Source organism: Oncorhynchus masou, chromosome 21 (genome assembly GCF_036934945.1).
Source record: "Oncorhynchus masou masou isolate Uvic2021 chromosome 21, UVic_Omas_1.1, whole genome shotgun sequence".
NCBI lineage: Eukaryota > Metazoa > Chordata > Actinopteri > Salmoniformes > Salmonidae > Oncorhynchus > Oncorhynchus masou.
In genome coordinates this window covers 17051968-17074510 of record NC_088232.1, presented here as the reverse complement: position 1 = coordinate 17074510, position 22543 = coordinate 17051968, and the positions used below count along the sequence as shown (strand labels likewise).

Below are 22543 nucleotides of genomic sequence, written 5' to 3'. Positions count from 1 at the left end.
AGGAATGTCCACTCACGGATTGCTATGCCGAAGCACTTGGAGAGCCAAGAGGATTTGACAGCTGTACGCAATATGGTAATATTCACCACCTTGCCATCTAAGCTACCAGTATGTGGAAGTCTCACCATGTTGCTTACTCTATTAAAACCCACAAGTGCATACCTACAAATGACAATTCAGTCACCAGATGGGTCAAAGTAAAACAATGCCTAGGCATGCGGGGGGGGGAAATCCACTGAAGGACATGACGGTTTGAGGCCAAGTCAAACATGTCAACTTTTATTTCATCATATTTCATCATTCAGCATAACTCAAACAAGCATCTCAGAACACTTTTGATCAGAGTAAGGAGAGAACCATTAGAAAAATCATTGAAATCACAACCCATCAGTACAAAAAAAATTCATCCATTTCTCAATGATCCAAGTTAACAAAATGTGCACAACTGATCACGTCGAATGAAAAATATATATTTTTTTTAAAGGGGTTTTAACACTTTAAAAGCATAATTAAATAAATGCATACTGGGACATAAGTATTTTAGCATAGCTAGTGACCTTGCCATCACTGGCAACATCCTACTCACTCACTGGGGACGGTCTCAATGGTCTGTGTTGTCAGATACAAGAGGAAGCCACTAGAGACACCCGGTGTGACATTGACCCAGAGCCACCCCGAGACAGCTGGTCATACATGTAACATTAGCCATAGGTAACACTGTACCACAGACATTAGTAGTGTTCTGGACTGTAGTTCAAAAAAAGTGAAACATTGAACTAAAAATAGACTAAGCCATGGTCCAAATAGAACCCTAGCCACTACTCTTACACTCTACTTAGATCTGAAGCAAATCAGAATAGGACAGGTATGAGCAATATGGTAGTAGCTCCATCTTTCCCTCTGATAGGGTGGAGTTTCCTTCTCTTAAATTATTTGGGAACTACAGAGTTGCCGGGTCTCCGTCTAGTGGACAGGAAACCGGCGCATCTGCAGCCGCCTCATCACATCCCGTTAACATGGTTACAAAGGGATGCCAGCCACCATCTCGGACTCGATGCCACAGTGGTCCTCACCTCGCACGATCTTGAAGAAACCTGACACAGGAGAGAAAATACACACATTAGACACCAGAAAAAGCCATTTCTCAACAGGTGAGGTCTTACTTGACCAGAGTGTCTCACCATTATCTCCCCAGTCAGTGTTCCAGGAGTTAGCAGCCAGCCAGTAAGGAGTTCCCCCCTCCTCTCCCCAGCCTAGGACCTTAATGGCATGGCCTCCTACTGCACTACCAGAGACATGCCGGTACACACCTATAGAGAGAAGTGTTAGGGTGTGAGAAATAGGAAAAATGTTTGATAGAGTGAAAAGTGAGTGGGTAAATGAAAGCAAAAGAGTGGAAAATAAGTGCGTGACCTCACCAGACTTGTAGAGCAGGAAGTCTTCATAGACAGTGAAAGCACCCTCTACAGGCCCATTCTTGTAGAGCTCCTTCATGATCTCCTTCTCGTCAGAGGGCACACTATACGAACGCTTACCTAGAGGACAGGACATAGGGCATGTGCATCTCCATGGGCCAGAGCCTTGCTTGAATACACTAACAGTACAGATTAAATCACTCATTTTCAAGGTAATACATAATGCATGCGTCTTACCGAAGTGCTTGTCCTGCTTGTAGCCAGGTGTGTATCCCGGCTCACACTGGTTGGTACATTGTGGGGTGTCACCCTCCTCTCCTTTACAGGGGGGTCGTGTGCCGTTGACATGGTGCTCACAGGGAGGGATGGAGTAGGGCCTGCAACCTGAGAGGAGACCAAACAGAGAATAAGTGTGTTTCACATGATGCTCAGAGGATGGAGTAGGAACGACTGTGGGGAAACAGTGAGAAAGTGTGCTCACTACTCACCAATGTTAGAGTCATAGAGTCCTCCAGAGACCAGCCCCTCTTTAGTCCAGAAGTCCCACGCAGCAGAAGGGTAACCACCATTACATCTAAGAAGACAGACCGTTAACAATGCAAGCGCACAAATCCCACCAACCTCCGATTTCTTGCGCAACCCCAGGGCACAGAGCAGGTGAACGAGAAACATTTATGCACATACCCCATGCCACAACTTTCACAACAGCTGAGCAGGTCTTCAGAGGAGATCTCCACGCTGACTTTGGCGTTGCTGTGGATACACACGCGGTCTGAGATGGCCTCCGCAGCACCAAATGCCTTCAGAGGAACAAGCATGTCAAACACTCAACTTCACAGATCAGTCACAGGAATATCCGTGTGTGTGTTCTTACCCAGCAGCTGCCACAGGAGCCCTGGTCCCTGACCTCCTTCAGAGTGGGGCAGTTGGGCCACTGCAGTCTGGGGTCAAAGTTTTTAGGCAGCTCCATGTCCGCTGTATACTGCACGCTACAGAGGAGAGAACAAGGCGGTCATTAACCCTACATGCTACAACCTACCTTACACATTAACCCTCCAGAGAGACAGCCATGGAGAAAGAGGGGAGAGAATAACAGGAGAGGACCAAGACTGAACATGTTTACTGTTACTGTGTAGTGTTGGTGGAATCAACCTGAAGTTGAGCCCCTTTTCACTTCCTTCTTGCAGTCTCTCGATTCAGCACCAACACACTAGCTAGTACATTCCCTCAATACAACCCACACAGCTGACACTCACATGGTGGAGAGTTTGGGTCCTTTGAGCAGGGTGCCACACAGCTTCATGACATAGCTGTAGTCCACATTATGAAAGTTGTGGCCAGCCTTCCATGTAGTGTTGGCCTCGTTGATGTAGTTTACCATCTCATGGGAGAGCGGAGGTAGGCGGGGCCGGGCCGAGCTGATTGACAGCAGCCCAGATACCAGCAACAGCACACACCACATCACTTCCTGTAAGGACATGAAGGCATCATGGGAACTGGAGTGCAAACTAAAGAAGAGTAAGGCAATGTAGATTTGGACATTTGCGTGCCCAGACGAAGTCAACCCCATATCTAGACACCCATTGGTGGAAATTAGACTTAACTAAATGTGGCACATTTACCGAGATGTCAACTGACGATGGGAATTCTTCCACCAACTGTTGAAAGAGACTAGTCTCTCTGTAACAGTATAACTTTAGACCGTCCCCTTACCCATACCCGGGCGCGAACCAGGGACCCTCTGCACACATAAACAGTCACCCACGAAGCATCGTTACCCATCGCTCCACAAAAGCCGCGGCCCTTGCAGAGCAAGGGGAACTACTTCAAGGTCTCAGAGCAAGTGACGTCACCGATTGAAACGCTATTTAGCGCGTACCACCGCTAACTAAGCTAGCCGTTTCATCTCCACTCCATGTGATCCTTGTAAAGGTGAAGGCTAGGCCCTAATCAACAAGTTTGGTACATAATCACCTAGTTAATAACAAAGCTAATACCACATGCAGACCTACCACCTGCAGACTGGCGTCAGGTAGTCACGTGAGCATGCAGGGACACAAACACGTGAGCTGAACTAAAGCAGCTCTTAAGAGCTAGGCCACAGAACAGACCACTCAGCACAATCAGATCAAGAGGACAGAAAGAAGAGGTCTTCCGTTTAACTGGAGGGGGGGGGGGGGACTTGGCTCAAACCCACAGATCAATACCAGGGCAGAGAGGGTGTGGTGTATGCATGGTTCAGATACTGCAGTCATTCTTGGTAAGGGGGGGGGGGGGTGCAATAGTGAAGTCACATGGCAGGCATAAGTCAGCAGCAAAATCTAGAAAGGGGCAAGTAGTTCAACATGAAATTCCCCTCAAACATGACTGCCTAGGACTCCTCTCAACTCAGCATTGACAATATTCAGCCAGGCAGGCAGCCAAGTACTAATTCCCTAATAGGCAGGGCCAGTAGCAATAACTTCTCTAAAGCACAGGACCACTGGTCATATGGTAGAGGAACATGACTCACCAAGACTTTCAGATTTCATTTTTTGACTTGATTAAAGTTATGGGTATTTCTACATGCCTAAGACATTTTTTTCCATCCTGTCTTGAGACTGGTGCAACAAGCTATCCCATTGGCAATTGATAAAGCAGCACCATGTCTTCCATCAGTAGGTCAAGGTTAGGGTAACTCCAACCACGTCTAAACTAGTCTCAAAAGGAGATAAACAGGGCAACGTTTAGTAAGGGGAAAATACCTGAACTTCTGTCAGAACAGGCATTCATAAAGGGTGGAACGTTCCAAAAGGAATCTGTTCCAAAAACTTCGTGATGTACAAGGATGCCAACAAAGGCATACAAAGTAAAATGGATCAATTCACCTAGCTAACTAGCTGCCGAATAGGCATCTACTCACCACGTAGCTTATTCTTAATGTTTGTCCATAGGCTACCAGTGTGAGGACATAACTTGTTTATTCCCGAGAAAAAAAATGAGTGAAAACGTGATTAAATAGCCATCTTATTCTGCCGCTATACAACTTTGTATGCGTTTGTTACCAACATTGTTATCTACGAAGTTTCGTTAGATTCCTGTTGGAACGCACCACAAATTGTACCCACCCACACATAAACCCACAGAGGAAATGGAAAGAGTATTTCACAGCAGTGACTCTTATTGTTCTGCTTTGACATGATTCTCTAGCCTCATCACATGGGAAATTAACTGACAAACGTTGGTTGGTCGGTCTGCAAGCACCCGCATATAACGGTCTAGATAGCGAAATCCTGTCCGTACAGGTTCTCTGGCTAAACACCACTCACGATTGAGCCAGCTACTCAATCAAATGACCATCAAGACATTAAGTTCGTTGGTTGAATTAAGTATTTGGCTAGTAGACTTGGACAAAATGCCTGTACACAGGGTGACCAGGACAGGAGTGAAGAACACTGCATATGAAAGGGTGGGTGGCCCAGGCACTTCAGATCACTTGACTTCAGACACCACAAGAGTCACTTTGAGATCCAATTACTAAGGGAGTGTCTGTCTTTCAATTTCTTATCCAGTGTTATCAGACTTGTTTACATTGAAACCAGGATTTCCGTTACATACCAGTCCAGACATGTTGCTTACATAGGGTAGGGAATTTATCCGAACCCTTTCAGAAAATGCCTTCGAGAAAAGGTATTGAGAGTTCTAGTCATTGCAGATTGTCATCGCACAACTCATAGCGCGCACACGCGTATAGCGAAAACAAGTTGAGACGAGAATAGCATCAGGTTGCCATAAACCCATTTCAGAACTGGCACTCTGAAAGTAACGTAGCTGGCAGACAGAGACACCGCCCAAAACAACACCGCCGCGTTTCAAACCGCATAACGGTAAGTCGTTCTAAGTAACATTAATATCGATGTGTGTCACACCAAAATGTACATCAGGAAATAAATAACTAGCTAACGTTATCTATCCATTGTTGTCTTATCCAAGAGGACAATCTTGCTAGCTTGCGAATTAACGTTAGTGTAGCTATTGTTGCCTACAGTAGTTAACGTAAACTAGCTAACGATGTTGCCAGTTCCTGTAGCTACATTAACATTCCCCAAATTGTGAATTCAGATACGTTACCTGTTGTCCAGTGTACCAAATAACAATTACACTACACGTGCACCTTTCTTAAACTGCTTTCGCCTTCCCGAGTCTGACGTTTAAATCCGGTGAATCACGTGACTTGTCACGAGCCTCTGGCGTATCCCTCGTGATTCTTGCAGATGCACGTCAGATTTGGTAACGAGTAAATTGATACAATAGGCCCGTGATTTAACCACTATAGGCCTATTTATTTATAACAACTATGATGAGTAGGGGATATATTCAGGCGAGATGAAATGTGCACAATGTCAGACAGTTCTAGCACAATAATGTTTGGACCATGTTTTGGGGTGCTAACATGTTGGCTGTTGCCATGTTGTTGCTACCATACTATGTTGTTGTTTTAGGTCTCTTTATGTTATGTTGTGTTGTCTCTCTTGTCGTGATGTGTGTTTTGCCCTATATTTTAATTACATTTATTTTTATTTTCAGCCACGGTCCCTGCAAGAGGCCTTTTGGTAGGCCGTCCCCATAGGAGGCCTTTTGCTTTTTGGTAGGCTGTCATTTTATAAGAATAAGAATGTGTTCTTTAACTGACTTGCCTAGTTAAATAAAGGTAAAATACAAATAAATACATTCCTCCTGAACAGGCCCCTCGATGCAGGTAAAGCAGAAACGTAGGCCTCACTTTCTACACAAAAGACTGCGTTTCAAGAACAACTTGTGACTGCAAAACAAGCCAAGTCATCATATAAAATAAAGCATCAGAGGGCAAAAGACATAAACCACAGCAAAGCTATTGTGTAATTAATGAATGATCAGTCTTCTTTCTGTTCCTCTGTTCGTTTAACTCAGCTGACAAACAACTTATTAGATAATCATGAAGAAACAGAATAAAGAAGGTGTGACAGATTGGCCTTGAACCCTGGTCGTCTGCATGACTAGATAAACAACAGCAACAGCATCCTTCCATCGTGGTAACGCTAGTGTTTATTCAGGTGTACTTTATACAATTATGAATAGCCATTATATTATTTGAATAACGACATTAGATGAAGCAATCAGATGCATCACGTTCACCTGGTGTAACAATAATAACAACAACAACAACAAGATCTTATTAATACATTGTCAAGTACAGATACAAAACTTTACGAGTCAAAACACAGTGAATCACACTACTGTACAACACTACTGTACACATTTCATACAGTAAATGTGGGCAAAAAAAAGATGTATACAATACAGGAAGCTGGAAATTGAAGTGCACCATTCCATTCATTGTGACGAGCATATAGCATATAAGGCAATGAGACTGACAGCCATTGCAGCTGATGCTGTCGTTTCTACAAGGCAAGCGCTGATTATTTAATTATCAAGCCAGGCATTGAGATAGCATTCTAAAGCGTGTTTGTGCACCAAGATACATTTAAAAGTCCATACTGATATTAGTAGGCTATATTAGCTAGTATATTAACTTTGCATAGACATACATTCTAAAAGCTGGTTAATGCAATGTGTGTGTAAGTGATTTCTCTTTTCACATCTATCATTAGATACAGTACACTGTCTTTGACAGGCTGTGTAAAAATAAGGACGAGCATGCAGTAGTACCATTTTCCTCAGCTCTAGGTAGCTCACACATTCCCTTTATATCAACAGAGATAAAACAATAGTTCTGAACTGATCTCGTCCCGAGCTGTCTCTCTCTCTCTCTCTCTTGAGCCTGGGGACAAAGTTAGTTCTGAATTCACTATAAATACAATGAAACAAAAAATAAACGACAGTAAAAAACAATGTAAAAAACACAACATTCTGATAACACTGACCTCCAAACATCCATAGCAGCACATGACCTATAACCTCTAGATTGGCCTAGCTCTATTTCTGTCCCTAGCCCCTTCTAGGAACAAAGGGCCCGCTTAGGGACTAAGGTAAGGATAGGGATAGGAATAGGACCAGGGTGTAGAGGATCCGGAAGCTCATCAATACTACTAGCAGCTTGTTTCAGGCACTTCCACACTGATAGATACAGTCTGCTTTGATGCCACGTGAATAGATACGATTAGTTGGATCTTTCTCCTGTCTCACAGAAATAGAAATGATTTCTTCCAACAATGGTTCACAAAGATCTTATATCTTTGCCATTTGAGGTAAATTCGAGACTTAGAAATAGCACCTATACTGACCGAAATGAATTGAACACTGAACACATTTAAATAATTTTGTATATATTTAAATACTAGTACCTATCAGACTTAAAGGTCTGCTTGACATGTCGGGACTAGCTGTAAACAAATTGTAAATAAGAGAAAGAATATCGGTTCAAATTTCACATAATGAAAGTATTTACGTACATTACCTATTATTGTTAGGTTACCTTTAGATTAAATATCACATTTGAATACTATAATAGTGAATGTATATACAGTAGCCTATAATAGTAGAGTAAAACCTAACATGTGATCAGAGCGTCTCCATTGACTAACAATTAGCACCCCTTCAATTATCCCAATCATATCATAATACCTCGGAAAAGTGCAAACTGCCTCAAATTATTGCAGTTATATACAAGAAAGAAAGAAGCAAAGACAAACATATAAACTCTCTTCTCTGTCAAACCTTAATAAACCCCAACTTAAGCTATCATAGCCTAATGATGAATCATAACGCTTTATGATGGCACTAATTCAACCCATAGCATAAAGTAAACCACACTGAGGGTTCACTCACAATTTCTATGTCATAGAAATATAATCTAGTTTTAGATTCTATTTCTATGGTATATCCTCTAGCAGAGGCGTTAACCATGTTACATCTGACACACCACACACGCCACTACTCTCACGGACATTATCATTCAATGTCAACATGAAACCGCATCTGTTAATAAAATAATACTGCATGGACATTCTGAGCATACTCACAGTGCAGTTTTCTTAATCTGTGATTGATTAAATTGGGGCCTAAGAGCAAAAGGACAGCCCTCTGTTCCTTAACTAAATACTACTTCCAGTGCAGTTTCTCTGTTAGTGTGTCTGTGTGTGATAGATACATGTGGATTCACAACCTCACACCGGCTAATTAAAATGGATACTCAAGACAAGCTATTGTTATTTAGTGTGAAACACGTCTGGCTAACCTGGGTGCCGAGCTGGTTCTAATTTAGTCAACAAGCCCTTGGCTAGTAATAGACCAGTTGTCTGGCATGACAACAATTTTGTAATAGCACTGTTGAATACAGAACCAGCCTGACACTCAGGCTAACATCATATATCTTGTAACATATTCTCTATATTTTGTGTTCTTTATCATCTCTAGACCTGGGTCAAATACAATAATGTTAAATACTTTTAAATACTTTAGGCACACTTGATTTAGCTTGGAATGGAATGTAACAGTGGTACAATGGAACCAATTAAATAGTCCCGAAAGTGTAAACCTCACCCACCCAGCTCCACCCTGGTCAAGCTAAATCAAATACACCTTAATAAGTATTTGAGAGTATTTTACATGTATTTGACCAGGTCTGATCATCTCACTCCACCCATTGTCCTCCTTTAGATCAATTTTTCTCTATGGTCTACAAACTGGACCAGTTGTTTTCTAGCATGCGTGGTGGTGGCGGTGGTAGAGGGGCTAGGACCTGGTTCCTCTGGAACAGCACGAGGCTCCTGTCTGGGGGTGGAGGTAAAGAGGGGCTCCCTGATGCGGTAGGGTCTCCGGTAGGTGGAGATGGGCGACAGCTCAGAGCCCCAGCCCAGGTAACTTCCACTGGATGGGGAGACTGCGTCAGTGCTGAAGTACAAGGCGGTGCCAGACTCCGTGGGGTTAAAGTTCCGCTGGGGGCTTCCCATGCCCAACAGCAGGGACGGTGATCTCTCTGGAGACGAATCACGTCTGGCATCCAGTGACCCCGCAGAAGATGACCCTTCGGTGTTCGAGGTGACCACGTTGCTGTCGATGTGGCGGTAGTCAGGGTACTTGGGTGAAGAGGGTGTGGGGGAGCAGTAGGTTGCGCTCTGGAAGTCTTCCTCATCTCGTTCTTCAGAGGGAGGGGGACTGGAATGAGGGGGGCTGGAGTCGTCTTGCGGGTTGGAGGGCTCAGAGAGGTGACCTCTGACCTCCTCAACTAGGACCTCCACCAGCGGCGGGTTGACTTCTTGGATGGGAGAGGGTGAGGGCAGCACATGTCTCACCTCCCCCTGTCTCACTGCCTGTCTCACCTCACTGATGATGTCTCTGGCTGGGGCTGCCTTTATAACCTAGGAAGAAGAAGGACAGCTATGGTGAATGATATTCTTTAATAATAATAATTTGGTTGGTGCTTATATTTGTCCTGTTTTCACATCCAGGAAATAGATAACTTATCAGAGAACATCCAACAGTAGTAGAGAATAGCAAATAAATCTGCACCCATTCAAAAGCAGATACCAGAGTGCGGGTTTATTTGGAAAAGATCGGCATTTGAACATCTAAACATGACACAGAAACTTGACCAAAACAATAACCTGTCAAGGATACACTTCAAGGAGAAGGGGGAAAATGGAATTGGGTGCTCATCTCACCTCCTCCACCTGTCTGACCTCGTCAACCTGGGGAACGATGGGAGAAGATTGTGGAACGATGGGGGAATCTTGTGGAACGTTGAGAGAACGTTGCGGAATGTCTGGGGACCTTGGCAGATTCTCTTCCTCTAGTCCCAGCAGCCTGACCAATCCCCCTTCACCATAGGCATGGCTTATTCTAGCCACATCACCTGTCTTCATGGCTAGGCGAATCAGCAACCAGTGGTGGTGCTTCCAGCCCTGCCATTGGCTAGGGAGCTCCAGCAGATTCCCGCCACCCACAAGTTGACTGTGGCGATGGCTCTTCTCTTCCAATGAGAGAGAAGAGCCCCGGACTGCACAAGCTCCGCCCATTCCATGGTGACGTATGCTCTGGAAGATCTCAAAGGACTTAGGGTGGAGGAACCGGTAGTACAGGACTAAAGCTATCACTCCTGTAATAACAAAGACCGATATATGAGTGTGTGAGTGTGTGTGCGTGTGTGCGCGCACGCGTACGTGTGTATGTGTGTGCGCGTGTCTCACCAATGAGGAAACTACAGAACACGGCGGCTGGGATACCCATGCTATCCCATGATGCAACACTGAAGAAGTCGGAACCTGCCAGCAGAAGAAGAGCATTCTCGATAAACATGGCCTGCAGGAGAGAATAGAGAGAGTTACACACACACACACACACATACACACACACACACACACACACACACACACCAAGTAGAAGCTGGCCATGCGGCATCTGGAGGCTCCGTCTTTGACGTTGAGGAAGAGGAAGATGTGAACAGCTCCCAGAACCAGGTTGAACAGGCGCCAGCGCGATGGCGTTTTAATGATGTCACTCTGCTGCGACACCAACCAGAACGTAGCACCCAACCAGTGAAGACCTGAGACACACAGGAGCAGGACAAACATTACTGAATGTCACACACACACACACACACACACACACACACACACACACACACACACACACACACACACACACACACACACACACCTATCTACAAACGCACACTAAAAGAGACACACACACACACACACATAAATATACACACACTCACCAATAACACCAAGTACCCACTGGCGGAACAGGCGTGTGAAGAGAGTGAGGGTGGCGAGACGTGCTCCCAACATACTGACCTAAACACAATACAATACGTCTGTTACTATCACACACACACTTCCACACACACTTCCACACACCCAGCCAAGCCAGCCCTCCTACCCGCCAGAGCAGTCTACAGGCAATAGCAGCAGGGGTCATGGGGAGATGTCCAGGTCTGATGAGGGAACAGGCTCTGGCATACAACACTAAGGCCCAGGCCAGGGACAGCAGGCACACCGCAAAACACACTGACACTGGAGAGAGAGTGAGAGAGAGAGAAAGAGGTTGGGGAGAGAGGGAAGGGAAGGGGGAGAGAGGTAGAGGGATAGATAATACGAATACTCTGTAGGGTGATTGTATCAAACACAGACACACACACACACACACAGACAAGTAGTACCTGGTGAAGAGAGTCCTACATCGGTACAGATGAGGACATATGTCTGCAAGACAGTCTGTGGCAGAGTTACCACCAGTGCCTCCAACAGGCGGAGAGCTGAAACATCAGCCTGCTGCATTATCTCACTACACCGATCCTCTCCAGTGGATGTCATAGTCTCCCATAACCTGGAACACACACACACACACACAAAACAGAGTTAGAGGGAGTGAGACACTTGTTTTTGTTTCATCGCTGACCTCTCACCTCTGACCCCTAACCCTAAAGAGGTACTACAGTAGCACACAGAAAAATTTGCAGTGTTAATTCAACACTTAAATAGTTCATTTTAACACTATCTCTGAGTGTAAAAAGTGCTCTGATTATAGTGTTAATGTAACACTCTGTAGTGTAGAAAATGTAAACTGCATATATATACATTTTAGTGTTAAACAAAAACACTGTTACGGTAAGTCATTTTGAGTGTTGTTTTAACACTTTATGGCAGGGACTAGATTCAGCCGTGGCCCAATTTTTTCTTGAGTGGATGATCAGGGGGACGGAATATAATTAAAATAATTTGTAGACCGCAAAAAGCCCAAACAGATATAATATTTGACTAAAACATAATCATTACAAACCTTGCTTACACTTTAATACAATCACATATATCTCTATTATTTGTAGGAATACTTTAGAACAGATTTCCAAATTAAAATTACTGAGCCTGCTGCCATTCATTCCTTTTTTTTTTTTTTTGGTTGTTGAATTTTTACCCCTTTTTTCTCCCCAATTTCGTGGTATCCAATTGTTTTTTAGTAGCTACTATCTTGTCTCATCGCTACAACTCCCGTACGGGCTCGGGAGAGATGAAGGTTGAAAGTTATGCGTCCTCCGATACACAACCCGACCAAGCCGCACTGCTTCTTAACACAGCACCATCCAACCTGGAAGCCAGCCGCACCAATGTGTCGGAGGAAACACCATGCACCTGGCAACCTTGGTTAGCGCGCACTGTGCCCGGCCCGCCACAGGAGTGGGCCGGGCGCAGTGCGATGAGACAAGGATTTCCCTACCGGCCAAACCCTCCCTAAACCGGACGAAGCTAAGCCAATTGTGTGTCGCCCCACGGACCTTATGTTAGCACAGCTGAAAACTGTCGTACTGATTAAAGAAGCAATAAAACTGGCCTTCTTTAGACTAGTTGAGTATCTGGAGCATCAGCATTTGTGGGTTCGATTACAGGCTCAAAATGGCCAGAAACAAAGCACTTTCTTCTGAAACTCGTCAGTCTATTGTTGTTCTGAGAAATGATGACTATTCCATGCGAGAAATTGCCAAGAAACTGAAGATCTCGTACAACGCTGTGTACTACTCAACTACTTCACAGAACAGAGCAAACAGGCTCTAACCAGAATAGAAAGAGGAGTGGGAGGCCCCGGTGCACAACTGAGCAAGAGGACATGTACATCAGAGTGTCTAGTTTGAGAAACAGACGCCTCACAAGTCCTCAACTGGCAGCTTCATTAAATAGTACCTGCAAAACACCAGTCCTAACGACAACAGTGAAGAGGTGACTCCGAGATGCTGGTCTCAGACTTTCTAATAAAAAGAAAAGATTAAGATGGGCAAAAGAACACAGACACTGGACAGAGGAACCGTGCCTAGAAGGCCAGCATCCCGGAGTCGCCACCAGTTGAGACTGGTCTTTTGCGGGTACTATTTAATGAAGCTGCCAGTTGAGGACTTGAGGCATCTGTTTCTCAAACTAGACACTCCAATGTACTTGTCCCCTTTCTCAGTTGTGCACCGGGGCCTCCCACTCCTATTTCTACTCTGGTTAGCGCCAGTTTGTACTGTTCTGTGAACGGAGTAGTACACAGCGTTGTACAAGATCTTCAGTTTCTTCTTTTTGCAGAGGAAAGCTTAGTTGTGTAATTGTACATCTAACTAGGATGTTTGGTGCAGTTGTAGAAAAGGCCCATGGAGTTGGTGGAATAATCCTTTAATTCATTGCCATTTACTCAGCTGGGCCAGGGGCGCTTTAATTAGGTCAGGTGGAAATGTCCGACAGATCTCAACTCCATAAATTGCCATCGCCTGATCTCGCTGCTTTCTCTTCCTTAACTCCATCTGATCCAGAAGTTCTGTGCGTCCATGAATCCACGTAAGTCCACCGACTCTGTTACCTTTCATCTGAACTATCTGTTGCTGTCACGTTCTGACCTTTATTTCCTTTGTTTTGTATTTATTTAGTATGGTCAGGGCGTGAGTTGGGTGGCAGTCTATGTTTGATTTTCTATGATTTGGGATTTCTATGTTTCGGCCTAGTATGGTTCTCAATCAGAGGCAGGTGTCATTAGTTGTCTCTGATTGAGAATCATACTTAGGTAGCCTGGGTTGCACTGTTTTTTTGTGGGTGATTGTCTATGTTAGTGGCTTGTGTCAGCACAGGTCTCATTTGTAGCTTCACTGTCGTATTTAGTTGATTGTTTTTTGTTACTCTTTTGTATAGTGTTCAGTGTTCTCTTTATTAAAATTCACTATGAACACATACCACGCCGCATATTGGTCCTCTGATCCTTCTCGCCTCTCCTCTTCAGATGATCCGGAGATGGGCCATCAGTTATTGTTAATAGTTATTACCACGGAGCGCGGCTTGAAGAGCAGCTTCAAACATATTGTGTAATGTGAATTGTCAATGATCACGGCCCTACGGCTCCTCATAGGCCAATTATGCAATCGATATGGTTCATGTGTATTGAAATTAATTATATGGACACATGAAGACAATTGAAAGAGTGAAATGAGAAACGTCATTGTTTGCTAACTGATTGACTTTGATAATGGGGATTATAGATTGTATTGTATTCACTGTTTGTATTCTTTCATGATTTATGATAAATAGTTACGAGCCTAAATGTCTCACGGATGATTACTATTGACTTCTTAATGAATTGGACTGTTGAATTCCCTAAATTATGTTAATAATGAATGACATGATTTTGTTATGCACTTGAGTGAAGACCCAAAAGCGGTTTAACAGAAACAGAGTTCTTTTAATGAAAAAAACAGGAATGGCATAGATCCTCTTCCGACGTTGTCAATGGCACAATAGACTACCCGCAGAGAGGGCGACAAATGAAACATAAAGTCCCTCTGATGAATAGCTGGGTAGCGGCGACAGGCTGCAGGTCGCTCTGGGTCGGTGCGGGTCACAGAGGAACAGTGGTACCTGATCACACGTAGCATATGATGAACTGGACACAGTGCAAACAAAAGATAGTGAGAAGTGTACAGGATGCAACTGCCAGGCAGACTCCGACAGGATAGGACTAGGAGGAAGCAAACAAGACGATAGCTTGCTTCTGGCATGAGAAACACAAACGAGAATCTGACACCGAAAGTAGCAGGAACAGAGAGAGAAATAGAGACCTAATCAGAGGGAAAAAAGGGAACAGGTGGGGAAAGGGTGAACGAGCTAGTTAGGGGAGATGAGGAACAGCTGGAGAAGGAGAGAAAGAGAAGGTAACCTAATAAGACCAGCAGAGAGAGACAGAGTGAAGAGAAAGGACAGGAACAGACATAATAAGACATAACAGTACCCCCCCCCACTCACGAGCGCCTCCTGGCGCACTCGTGGAGGAAACCTGGCGGCAACGGAGGAAATCATCGATCAGCGAACGGTCCAGCACGTCCCGAGAGGGAACCCAACTCCTCTCCTCAGGACCGTACCCCTCCCAATCCACTAGGTACTGATGACCACGGCCCCGAGGACGCATGTCCAAAATCTTACGAACCCTGTAGATAGGTGCGCCCTCGACAAGGATGGGGGGGGGGAGGGACGAGCGGGGGCGCGAAGAACGGGCTTAACACAGGAGACATGGAAGACCGGGTGAACGCGACGAAGATATCGCGGGAGAAGAAGTCGCACTGCGACAGGATTAATGACTTGAGAAATACGGAACGGACCAATGAACCGCGGGGTCAACTTGCGAGAAGCTGTCTTAAGGGGAAGGTTCTGAGTGGAGAGCCATACTCTCTGACCGCAACAATATCTAGGACTCTTGGTTCTACGCTTATTAGCGGCCCTCACAGTCTGCGCCCTATAGCGGCAAAGTGCCGACCTGACCCCCTTCCAGGTGCGCTCGCAACGCTGGACAAAAGCCTGAGCGGAGGGGACGCAGGACTCGGCGAGCTGAGATGAGAACAGCGGAGGTTGGTACCCGAGGCTACTCTGAAAAGGAGATAGACCGGTCGCAGACGAAGGAAGCGAGTTGTGGGCGTACTCTGCCCAGGGGAGCTGTTCTGACCAAGACGCAGGGTTACGAAAAGAAAGACTGCGTAAGATGCGACCAACAGTCTGATTGGCCCGTTCGGCTTGACCATTAGACTGGGGATGGAAGCCGGACGAGAGACTGACGGAAGCCCCAATCAAACGGCAAAACTCCCTCCAAAATTGAGACGTGAACTGCGGGCCTCTGTCCGAAACGACGTCTGACGGAAGGCCATGAATTCGGAAAACATTCTCGATAATGATCTGAGCCGTCTCCTTAGCAGAAGGGAGCTTAGCGAGAGGAATAAAATGAGCCGCCTTAGAGAATCTATCGACAACCGTAAGAATAACTGTCTTCCCCGCTGACGAAGGCAGTCCGGTGATAAAATCTAAGGCGATGTGAGACCACGGTCGAGAGGGAATGGGAAGCGGTCTGAGACGGCCGGCAGGGGAGAGTTCCCGGATTTAGTCTGCGCGCAGACCGAACAAGCAGCGACAAATCGACGCGTGTCACGTTCCCGAGTGGGCCACCAGAAACGCTGGCGAATGGAAGCGAGCGTACCCCGAACGCCGGGGTGGCCGGCTAACTTGGCAGAGTGGGCCCACTGAAGAACGGCCAGACGAGTAGGAACGGGAACGAACAGAAGGTTCCTAGGACAAGCTCGCGGCGACGGAGTGTGAGTGAGTGCTTGCTTTACCTGCCTCTCAATTCCCCAGACAGTCAACCCGACAACACGCCCCTCAGGGAGAATCCCCTCGGGGTCGGTGGAGACCTCAGAAGAACTGAAGAGACGAGATAAAGCATAAGGCTTAGTGTTCTTTGAGCCCGGACGATAAGAAATAACGAACTCGAAACGAGCGAAAAACAGAGCCCAACGAGCCTGACGCGCATTAAGTCGTTTGGCTGAACGGATGTACTCAAGGTTCCTATGGTCAGTCCAAACGACAAAAGGAACGGTCGCCCCCTCCAACCACTGTCGCCATTCGCCTAGGGCTAAGCGGATGGCGAGCAGTTCGCGATTACCAACATCATAGTTACGTTCCGACGGCGATAAGCGATGAGAAAAAAACGCGCAAGGATGGACCTTGCCGTCAGAGAGGGAGCACTGAGAAAGAATGGCTCCCACGCCCACCTCTGACGCGTCAACCTCAACAACGAACTGTCTAGAGATGTCAGGTGTAACAAGAATAGGTGCGGATGTAAAACGATTCTTGAGAAGATCAAAAGCTCCCTGGGCGGAAACGGACCACTTAAAGCACGTCTTAACAGAAGTAAGGGCTGTGAGGGGAGCTGCCACCTGACCGAAATTACGGATGAAACGACGATAGAAATTCGCGAAGCCAAGAAAGCGCTGCAGCTCGACGCGTGACTTAGGAACGGGCCAATCAATGACAGCCTGGACCTTAGCGGGATCCATCTTAATGCCCTCAGCGGAAATAACGGAACCGAGAAAAGGGACAGAGGAGGCATGAAAAGTGCACTTCTCAGCCTTCACATAAAGACAGTTCTCTAAAAGGCGCTGGAGGACGCGTCGAACGTGCTGAACATGAATCGGGAGAGACGGTGAAAAAAATCAGGATATCGTCCATGTAAACGAAAACAAAAATGTTCAGCATGTCTCTCAGGACGTCGTTAACTAGTGCCTGAAAGACAGCTGGAGCGTTAACGAGGCCGAAAGGAAGAACCCGGTATTCAAAGTGCCCTAACGGAGTGTTAAACGCCGTCTTCCACTCGTCCCCCTCCCTGATGCGCACGAGATGGTAGGCGTTACGAAGGTCCAATTTGGTGAAAAACCTGGCTCCCTGCAGGATCTCGAAGGCTGAAGACATAAGAGGAAGCGGATAACGATTCTTAACTGTTATGTCATTCAGCCCTCGATAATCCACGCATGGGCGCAGGGACCCGTCCTTCTTCTGAACAAAAAAAACCCCCGCTCCGGCGGGAGAGGAGGAGGAGGAGACTATGGTACCGGCGTCGAGCGATACAGACAAATAATCCTCGAGAGCCTTACGTTCGGGAGCCGACAGAGAGTATAATCTACCCCGGGGGGGAGTAGTTCCCGGAAGGAGATCAATACTACAGTCATACGACCGGTGTGGAGGGAGAGAAGTGGCCTTGGAACGACTGAACACCGTGCGCAGATCGTGATACTCCTCCGGCACCCCTGTCAAATCACCAGGCTCCTCCTGTGAAGAAGAGACAGAGGAAACAGGAGGGATAGCAGACATTAAACAGGTCACATGACAAGAGACATTCCAGGATAGGATAGTATTACTAGACCAATTAATAGAAGGGTTATGGCGAACTAGCCAGGGATGACCCAAAACAACAGGTGTAAAAGGTGAACGAAAAATTAAAAAAGAAATGGTTTCGCTATGATTACCAGAGACAGTGAGGGTTAAAGGCAGCGTTTCACGCTGAATCTTGGGGAGAGAACTACCATCTAAAGCGAACAAGGCCGTGGGATCCCTTAACTGTCTGAGAGGAATGTCATGTTCCCGAGCCCAGGTCTCGTCCATAAAACAGCCCTCCGCCCCAGAGTCTATCAAGGCACTGCAGGAAGCAGATGGACCGGTCCAGCGGAGATGGACCGGAAAGGTAGTGCAGGATCTTGAAGGAGAGACCTGAGTAGTTGCGCTCACCAGTAGCCCTCCTCTTACTGATGAGCTCTGGCTTTTACTGGGCATGAGGTGACAAAATGACCAGCGGAGCCGCAGTAGAGACAGAGGCGGTTGGTGATTCTCCGTTCCTTCTCTTTGGCCGAGATGCGGATACCCCCCAGCTGCATAGGCTCAGAACCCGAGCCGGCGGAGGAGGGTGGCAGTGATGCGGCAGGTGGCAGTGATGCGGAGAGGGGGGCAACGGAGAACGCGAGCTCCTTTCCACGAGCTCGGCGACGAAGATCAAACCGTCGCTCTATGCGAATAGCGAGAGCTATTAAGGAGTCCAGGCTGGAAGGAACCTCCCGGGAGAGAATCTCATCCTTAACCTCGGCGAGGAGACCCTCCAGAAAACGAGCGAGCAAAGCCGGCTCGTTCCAGTCACTAGAGGCAGTGAGAGTGCGAAACTCAATAGAATAATCCGTTATGGATCGATTCCCCTGACATAGGGAAGACAGGACCCTGGAAGCCTCTTCCCCAAAAACAGAACGGTCAAAAACCCGTATCATCTCCTCCTTAAAGTCCTGATACTGGTTAATACACTCAGCCCTCGCCTCCCAGATTGCCTTGCCCCACTCACGCGCCCGTCCGGTAAGGAGAGAAATGACGTAGGCGATGCGAGCTGTGCTCCTGGAGTAAGTGTTGGGCTGGAGAGAAAACACCACATCACACTGAGTGAGGAATGAGCGGCACTCAGTGGGCTCCCCAGAGTAACACGGCGGGTTATTGATCCTGGGCTCCGGAGACTCGGAAACCCTGGAAGTGGGCGGTGGATCGAGGTGGAGTTGGTGAACCTGTCTTGTGAGGTCGGAGACTTGGGCGGCCAGGGTCTCAACGGCATGTCGAGCAGCAGACAATTCCTCCTCGTGTCTGCCTAGCATCGCTCCCTGGATCTCGACGGCGGAGTGAAAAGGGTCCGGAGCCGCTGGGTCCATTCTTGGTCAGATTCTTCTGTTATGCACTTGAGTGAAGACCCAAAAGCGGTTTAACAGAAACAGAGTTCTTTTAATGAAAAAAACAGGAATGGCATAGATCCTCTTCCGACGTTGTCAATGGCACAATAGACTACCCGCAGAGAGGGCGACAAATGAAACATAAAGTCCCTCTGATGAATAGCTGGGTAGCGGCGACAGGCTGCAGGTCGCTCTGGGTCGGTGCGGGTCACAGAGGAACGGTGGTACCTGATCACACGTAGCATATGATGAACTGGACACAGTGCAAACAAAAGATAGTGAGAAGTGTACAGGATGCACCTGCCAGGCAGACTCCGACAGGATAGGACTAGGAGGAAGCAAACAAGACGATAGCTTGCTTCTGGCATGAGAAACACAAACGAGAATCTGACACCGAAAGTAGCAGGAACAGAGAGAGAAATAGAGACCTAATCAGAGGGAAAAAAGGGAACAGGTGGGGAAAGGGTGAACGAGCTAGTTAGGGGAGATGAGGAACAGCTGGAGAAGGAGAGAAAGAGAAGGTAACCTAATAAGACCAGCAGAGAGAGACAGAGTGAAGAGAAAGGACAGGAACAGACATAATAAGACATGACAGATTTGATCTTTGATTATGAATTTGATTGGATACATGTTATTTGTTTCCTTTGTGATGCAGCACAGACTACTCAGTAAATATACCACTTTATGTTTAAAGGAATTCCTGCCTCACTCATCCATTCCTCTGTCACCTGACACGTGACCACCTGTTCACCTTCACTGTCAGTCATCCTACCTGTCCAGCTACCCACACAGATTCCACTAATCTTTCATCAGTATTTCTCAAGTTAAAAAAATTCATGAAAACGAGTCGTCTATCATTGAATGACAACAAACTCTTTATTGAAGCATCCCTACTGTTGACCAATCACCGTCAAATCGGCGTAGACTTCGGCTTCTGATCTTCGGCGTTGCTTCGAGATTTTTTTTGTCTTCACAAACACTTGCCGAAGGCCAAAACTAACAAAAACGTCACAAAATATCATAATATATGCACAAACTGTTTCAAACTGTTTCAGAGGGGAAGGATGCGAACGCCTTAACACAGTAGTGTTAGGAAACTCCAGGACTACAGGCCACATCAGGCCTGCAAGTCACATTATGCTGGCTTGCAAAGTGATGTGTAATTCCTATTGAAATCCAGAGTTAGGATATCCAACAGTTTTTATTCACCCGCAAACTGCATTCAGAATGGCTGTCAGGGTTAGAAAAATTGATAAAAAAGATGACCTAAAGACGTAAACCATTTAAATCAGTAACGGGTGCAGTAAATCTAACTAACTGGTTGGATTTGTTTTGAAAAATGTATGTTATTTATCTTAGTGTATACGATGAATCGATGTACATGCATATACAGATATTAAAACAATCCTAAAGATTCTACCTACAGTAGAGCATGCTGGGAAATATAATGATGTGTATGGGACTGTTTTACTCTCCACAGTGTAAAACAATAACTCTGTTGATTAACACCAACACTGGGGGCTCTTTTATGCCACTGAGTGTTAAGTTCACACTTGCAGCGTGAATTTAACACTTGAAATGTTACACTGAAAAATCAACACAGCTCAATTTGCTATGTAGTACATTACCTTCTAAAGATGCCCAGGTGCAGGATGTGAGTCCATTTGAGATCTTTGCTGCATATACGTCCATCTGCCTTGTACCACAGCCAACTTAGCAACTGGGGGCCCCATCCAGGGAGGAGAAACAAGGCTGTAAGCCCCGCCCAGTGGCCATAGCAATAGTTATGCCCCACCCACAGGTAGTACACGAAACAGTAGATCACTGTGGAGACACACGCACTGGTAAGTACATCTACACAAATGTACACTTTTGTTTGTAATCTACTTGCTGATGGTGTTTATGTACAAATGTGAACAGGCAAAAATGTCATCAATATGTAATTAACATCGAAATAATGTGTAATTAATATCCTAATTAACATCTGTTCTGACTCGAGACCACAAACGTACTAAGCATTTGAACAAGTGCAGTTTCAGCATAGTATGTGTGTGTGCGACCTCCATCACGACTATAGGCTGAGGCCAGTGTAGGGTCTGGGAGATTCTGCGCTGTTTCCGTATCCCTAATTGGCTACAAAATGCACGCTCCTCATGTCTGGGAGAACCACTGAACGAACGATGCAGTGCTCTCTCCCTTCAGATCTGCATTTTCTTTCTCCTCCCCTACCCTCCCTCTTTCTCCCTCTCCTGTCTCGGCAATATGAACCATTTGCCGGACCAGATGAGCGGTATAGGAGAGAGGGTATATTCGGGTCCCTCCAATCCGCTATCCATTCATGGCACCCAGAAAAAGGCGCTCGAATATGACAAAAATGCGCCACTTTTTTTATTAGCATAACTAAAGCTACAGCTGCAATGTGTTCGCGGCTGTGCTGCTGCATGTTTTCATAACCATCTGGGTAAATATAGAAAAACAACACCAATGATGCACGCACCTATAAATATTCGAATGTATCTGAAAATGCAAATTAACATTTTTATACTTTAGGAAATATGAATTAATTAAACCTTTTTGCATGCAGCCTTTCGTGCTATAACCCTGTACTGATATGATTTGACGTGGAGCCTAGGTGTGGTGAGATAGGCCTGTTATATATCTCCATCGCCGGAGAGGTGTGTTTCGGTCGTTCTCGGTAACGGCAGTGCTAAACTTACGCGCAGTCCGCTCAGCCACAATGAGAAATGCAGTAAACGCGAAAACGCAAACTTGGCAGCAGGCCACGCAGGAGCCTCCCCTGTCCCGGGAAGTGGTGTATTGTCTCATCACGGATATGTAGAATCTTTAACTGTTGTGTTGTTGTTGTGATGAGTCCCATGCAGCATAATCCGGTACAAGGTAGGGCGGGTACCCTGTTCTCTGCTCGGATGCGTAGTCCTTTGAAGATGGCTTCTGACGTCATGGCCCGTCATGGGCCATTAAAAAGTCAATCTGCAGTTGCTACTTCTGTTTTTGGACGTATAAATTAATGATATGTACCCATTGATTCTTGAAGAATATACCTTGTAAATATCTCATGAGCTTAGTACAGCTGTCTTTCCCGCATCAGAATCCA

At 46.1% G+C, this 22543-nt stretch overlaps 2 protein-coding genes across 2 annotated transcripts; both read right to left on the bottom strand.

Annotated features, from left to right (window-relative positions):
- Positions 1-263: 263 nt before the first annotated feature.
- LOC135507861 (cathepsin B-like) lies at positions 264-5628 on the bottom strand. The gene is made up of 9 exons (XM_064927583.1): positions 5526-5628; positions 2672-2883; positions 2290-2404; positions 2100-2215; positions 1904-1989; positions 1653-1799; positions 1419-1535; positions 1182-1310; positions 264-1094 (listed from the first exon to the last, which is right to left on the bottom strand). Exons 2-9 carry the CDS (start codon positions 2875-2877, stop codon positions 1021-1023), a joined length of 990 nt encoding a protein of 329 aa, XP_064783655.1. The 5' UTR covers positions 2878-2883; positions 5526-5628; the 3' UTR covers positions 264-1020.
- Positions 5629-6461: 833 nt separating this feature from the next.
- Positions 6462-22344, bottom strand: LOC135507860 (XK-related protein 5-like). Its single transcript, XM_064927582.1, has 9 exons — positions 22146-22344; positions 21057-21252; positions 11560-11726; positions 11280-11413; positions 11116-11194; positions 10769-10938; positions 10583-10694; positions 10058-10491; positions 6462-9754 (listed from the first exon to the last, which is right to left on the bottom strand). The coding sequence occupies exons 1-9, from the start codon at positions 22252-22254 to the stop codon at positions 9050-9052; spliced, it is 2106 nt and encodes a 701-aa protein (XP_064783654.1). The 5' UTR covers positions 22255-22344; the 3' UTR covers positions 6462-9049.
- Positions 22345-22543: the final 199 nt, after the last annotated feature.

What these genes read in the sequence shown, in the direction of transcription:
- LOC135507860 (XM_064927582.1), bottom strand. Translation starts at nt 22,254, where the DNA reads ATGAGACAATACACCACTTCCCGGGACAGGGGAGGCTCCTGCGTGGCC. An exon ending in GCATGGCCAGCTTCTACTTG is followed by an intron (nt 10,695 to 10,768) that starts GTGTGTGTGTGT and finishes TCTCTCCTGCAG; the next exon opens with GCCATGTTTATCGAGAATGC. An exon ending in GTTCTGTAGTTTCCTCATTG is followed by an intron (nt 10,492 to 10,582) that starts GTGAGACACGCG and finishes TTGTTATTACAG; the next exon opens with GAGTGATAGCTTTAGTCCTG.
- LOC135507861 (XM_064927583.1), bottom strand. Translation starts at nt 2,877, where the DNA reads ATGTGGTGTGTGCTGTTGCTGGTATCTGGGCTGCTGTCAATCAGCTCG. An exon ending in ACTCTATGACTCTAACATTG is followed by an intron (nt 1,800 to 1,903) that starts GTGAGTAGTGAG and finishes GTCTCCTCTCAG; the next exon opens with GTTGCAGGCCCTACTCCATC. An exon ending in CAAGCAGGACAAGCACTTCG is followed by an intron (nt 1,536 to 1,652) that starts GTAAGACGCATG and finishes CCTGTCCTCTAG; the next exon opens with GTAAGCGTTCGTATAGTGTG.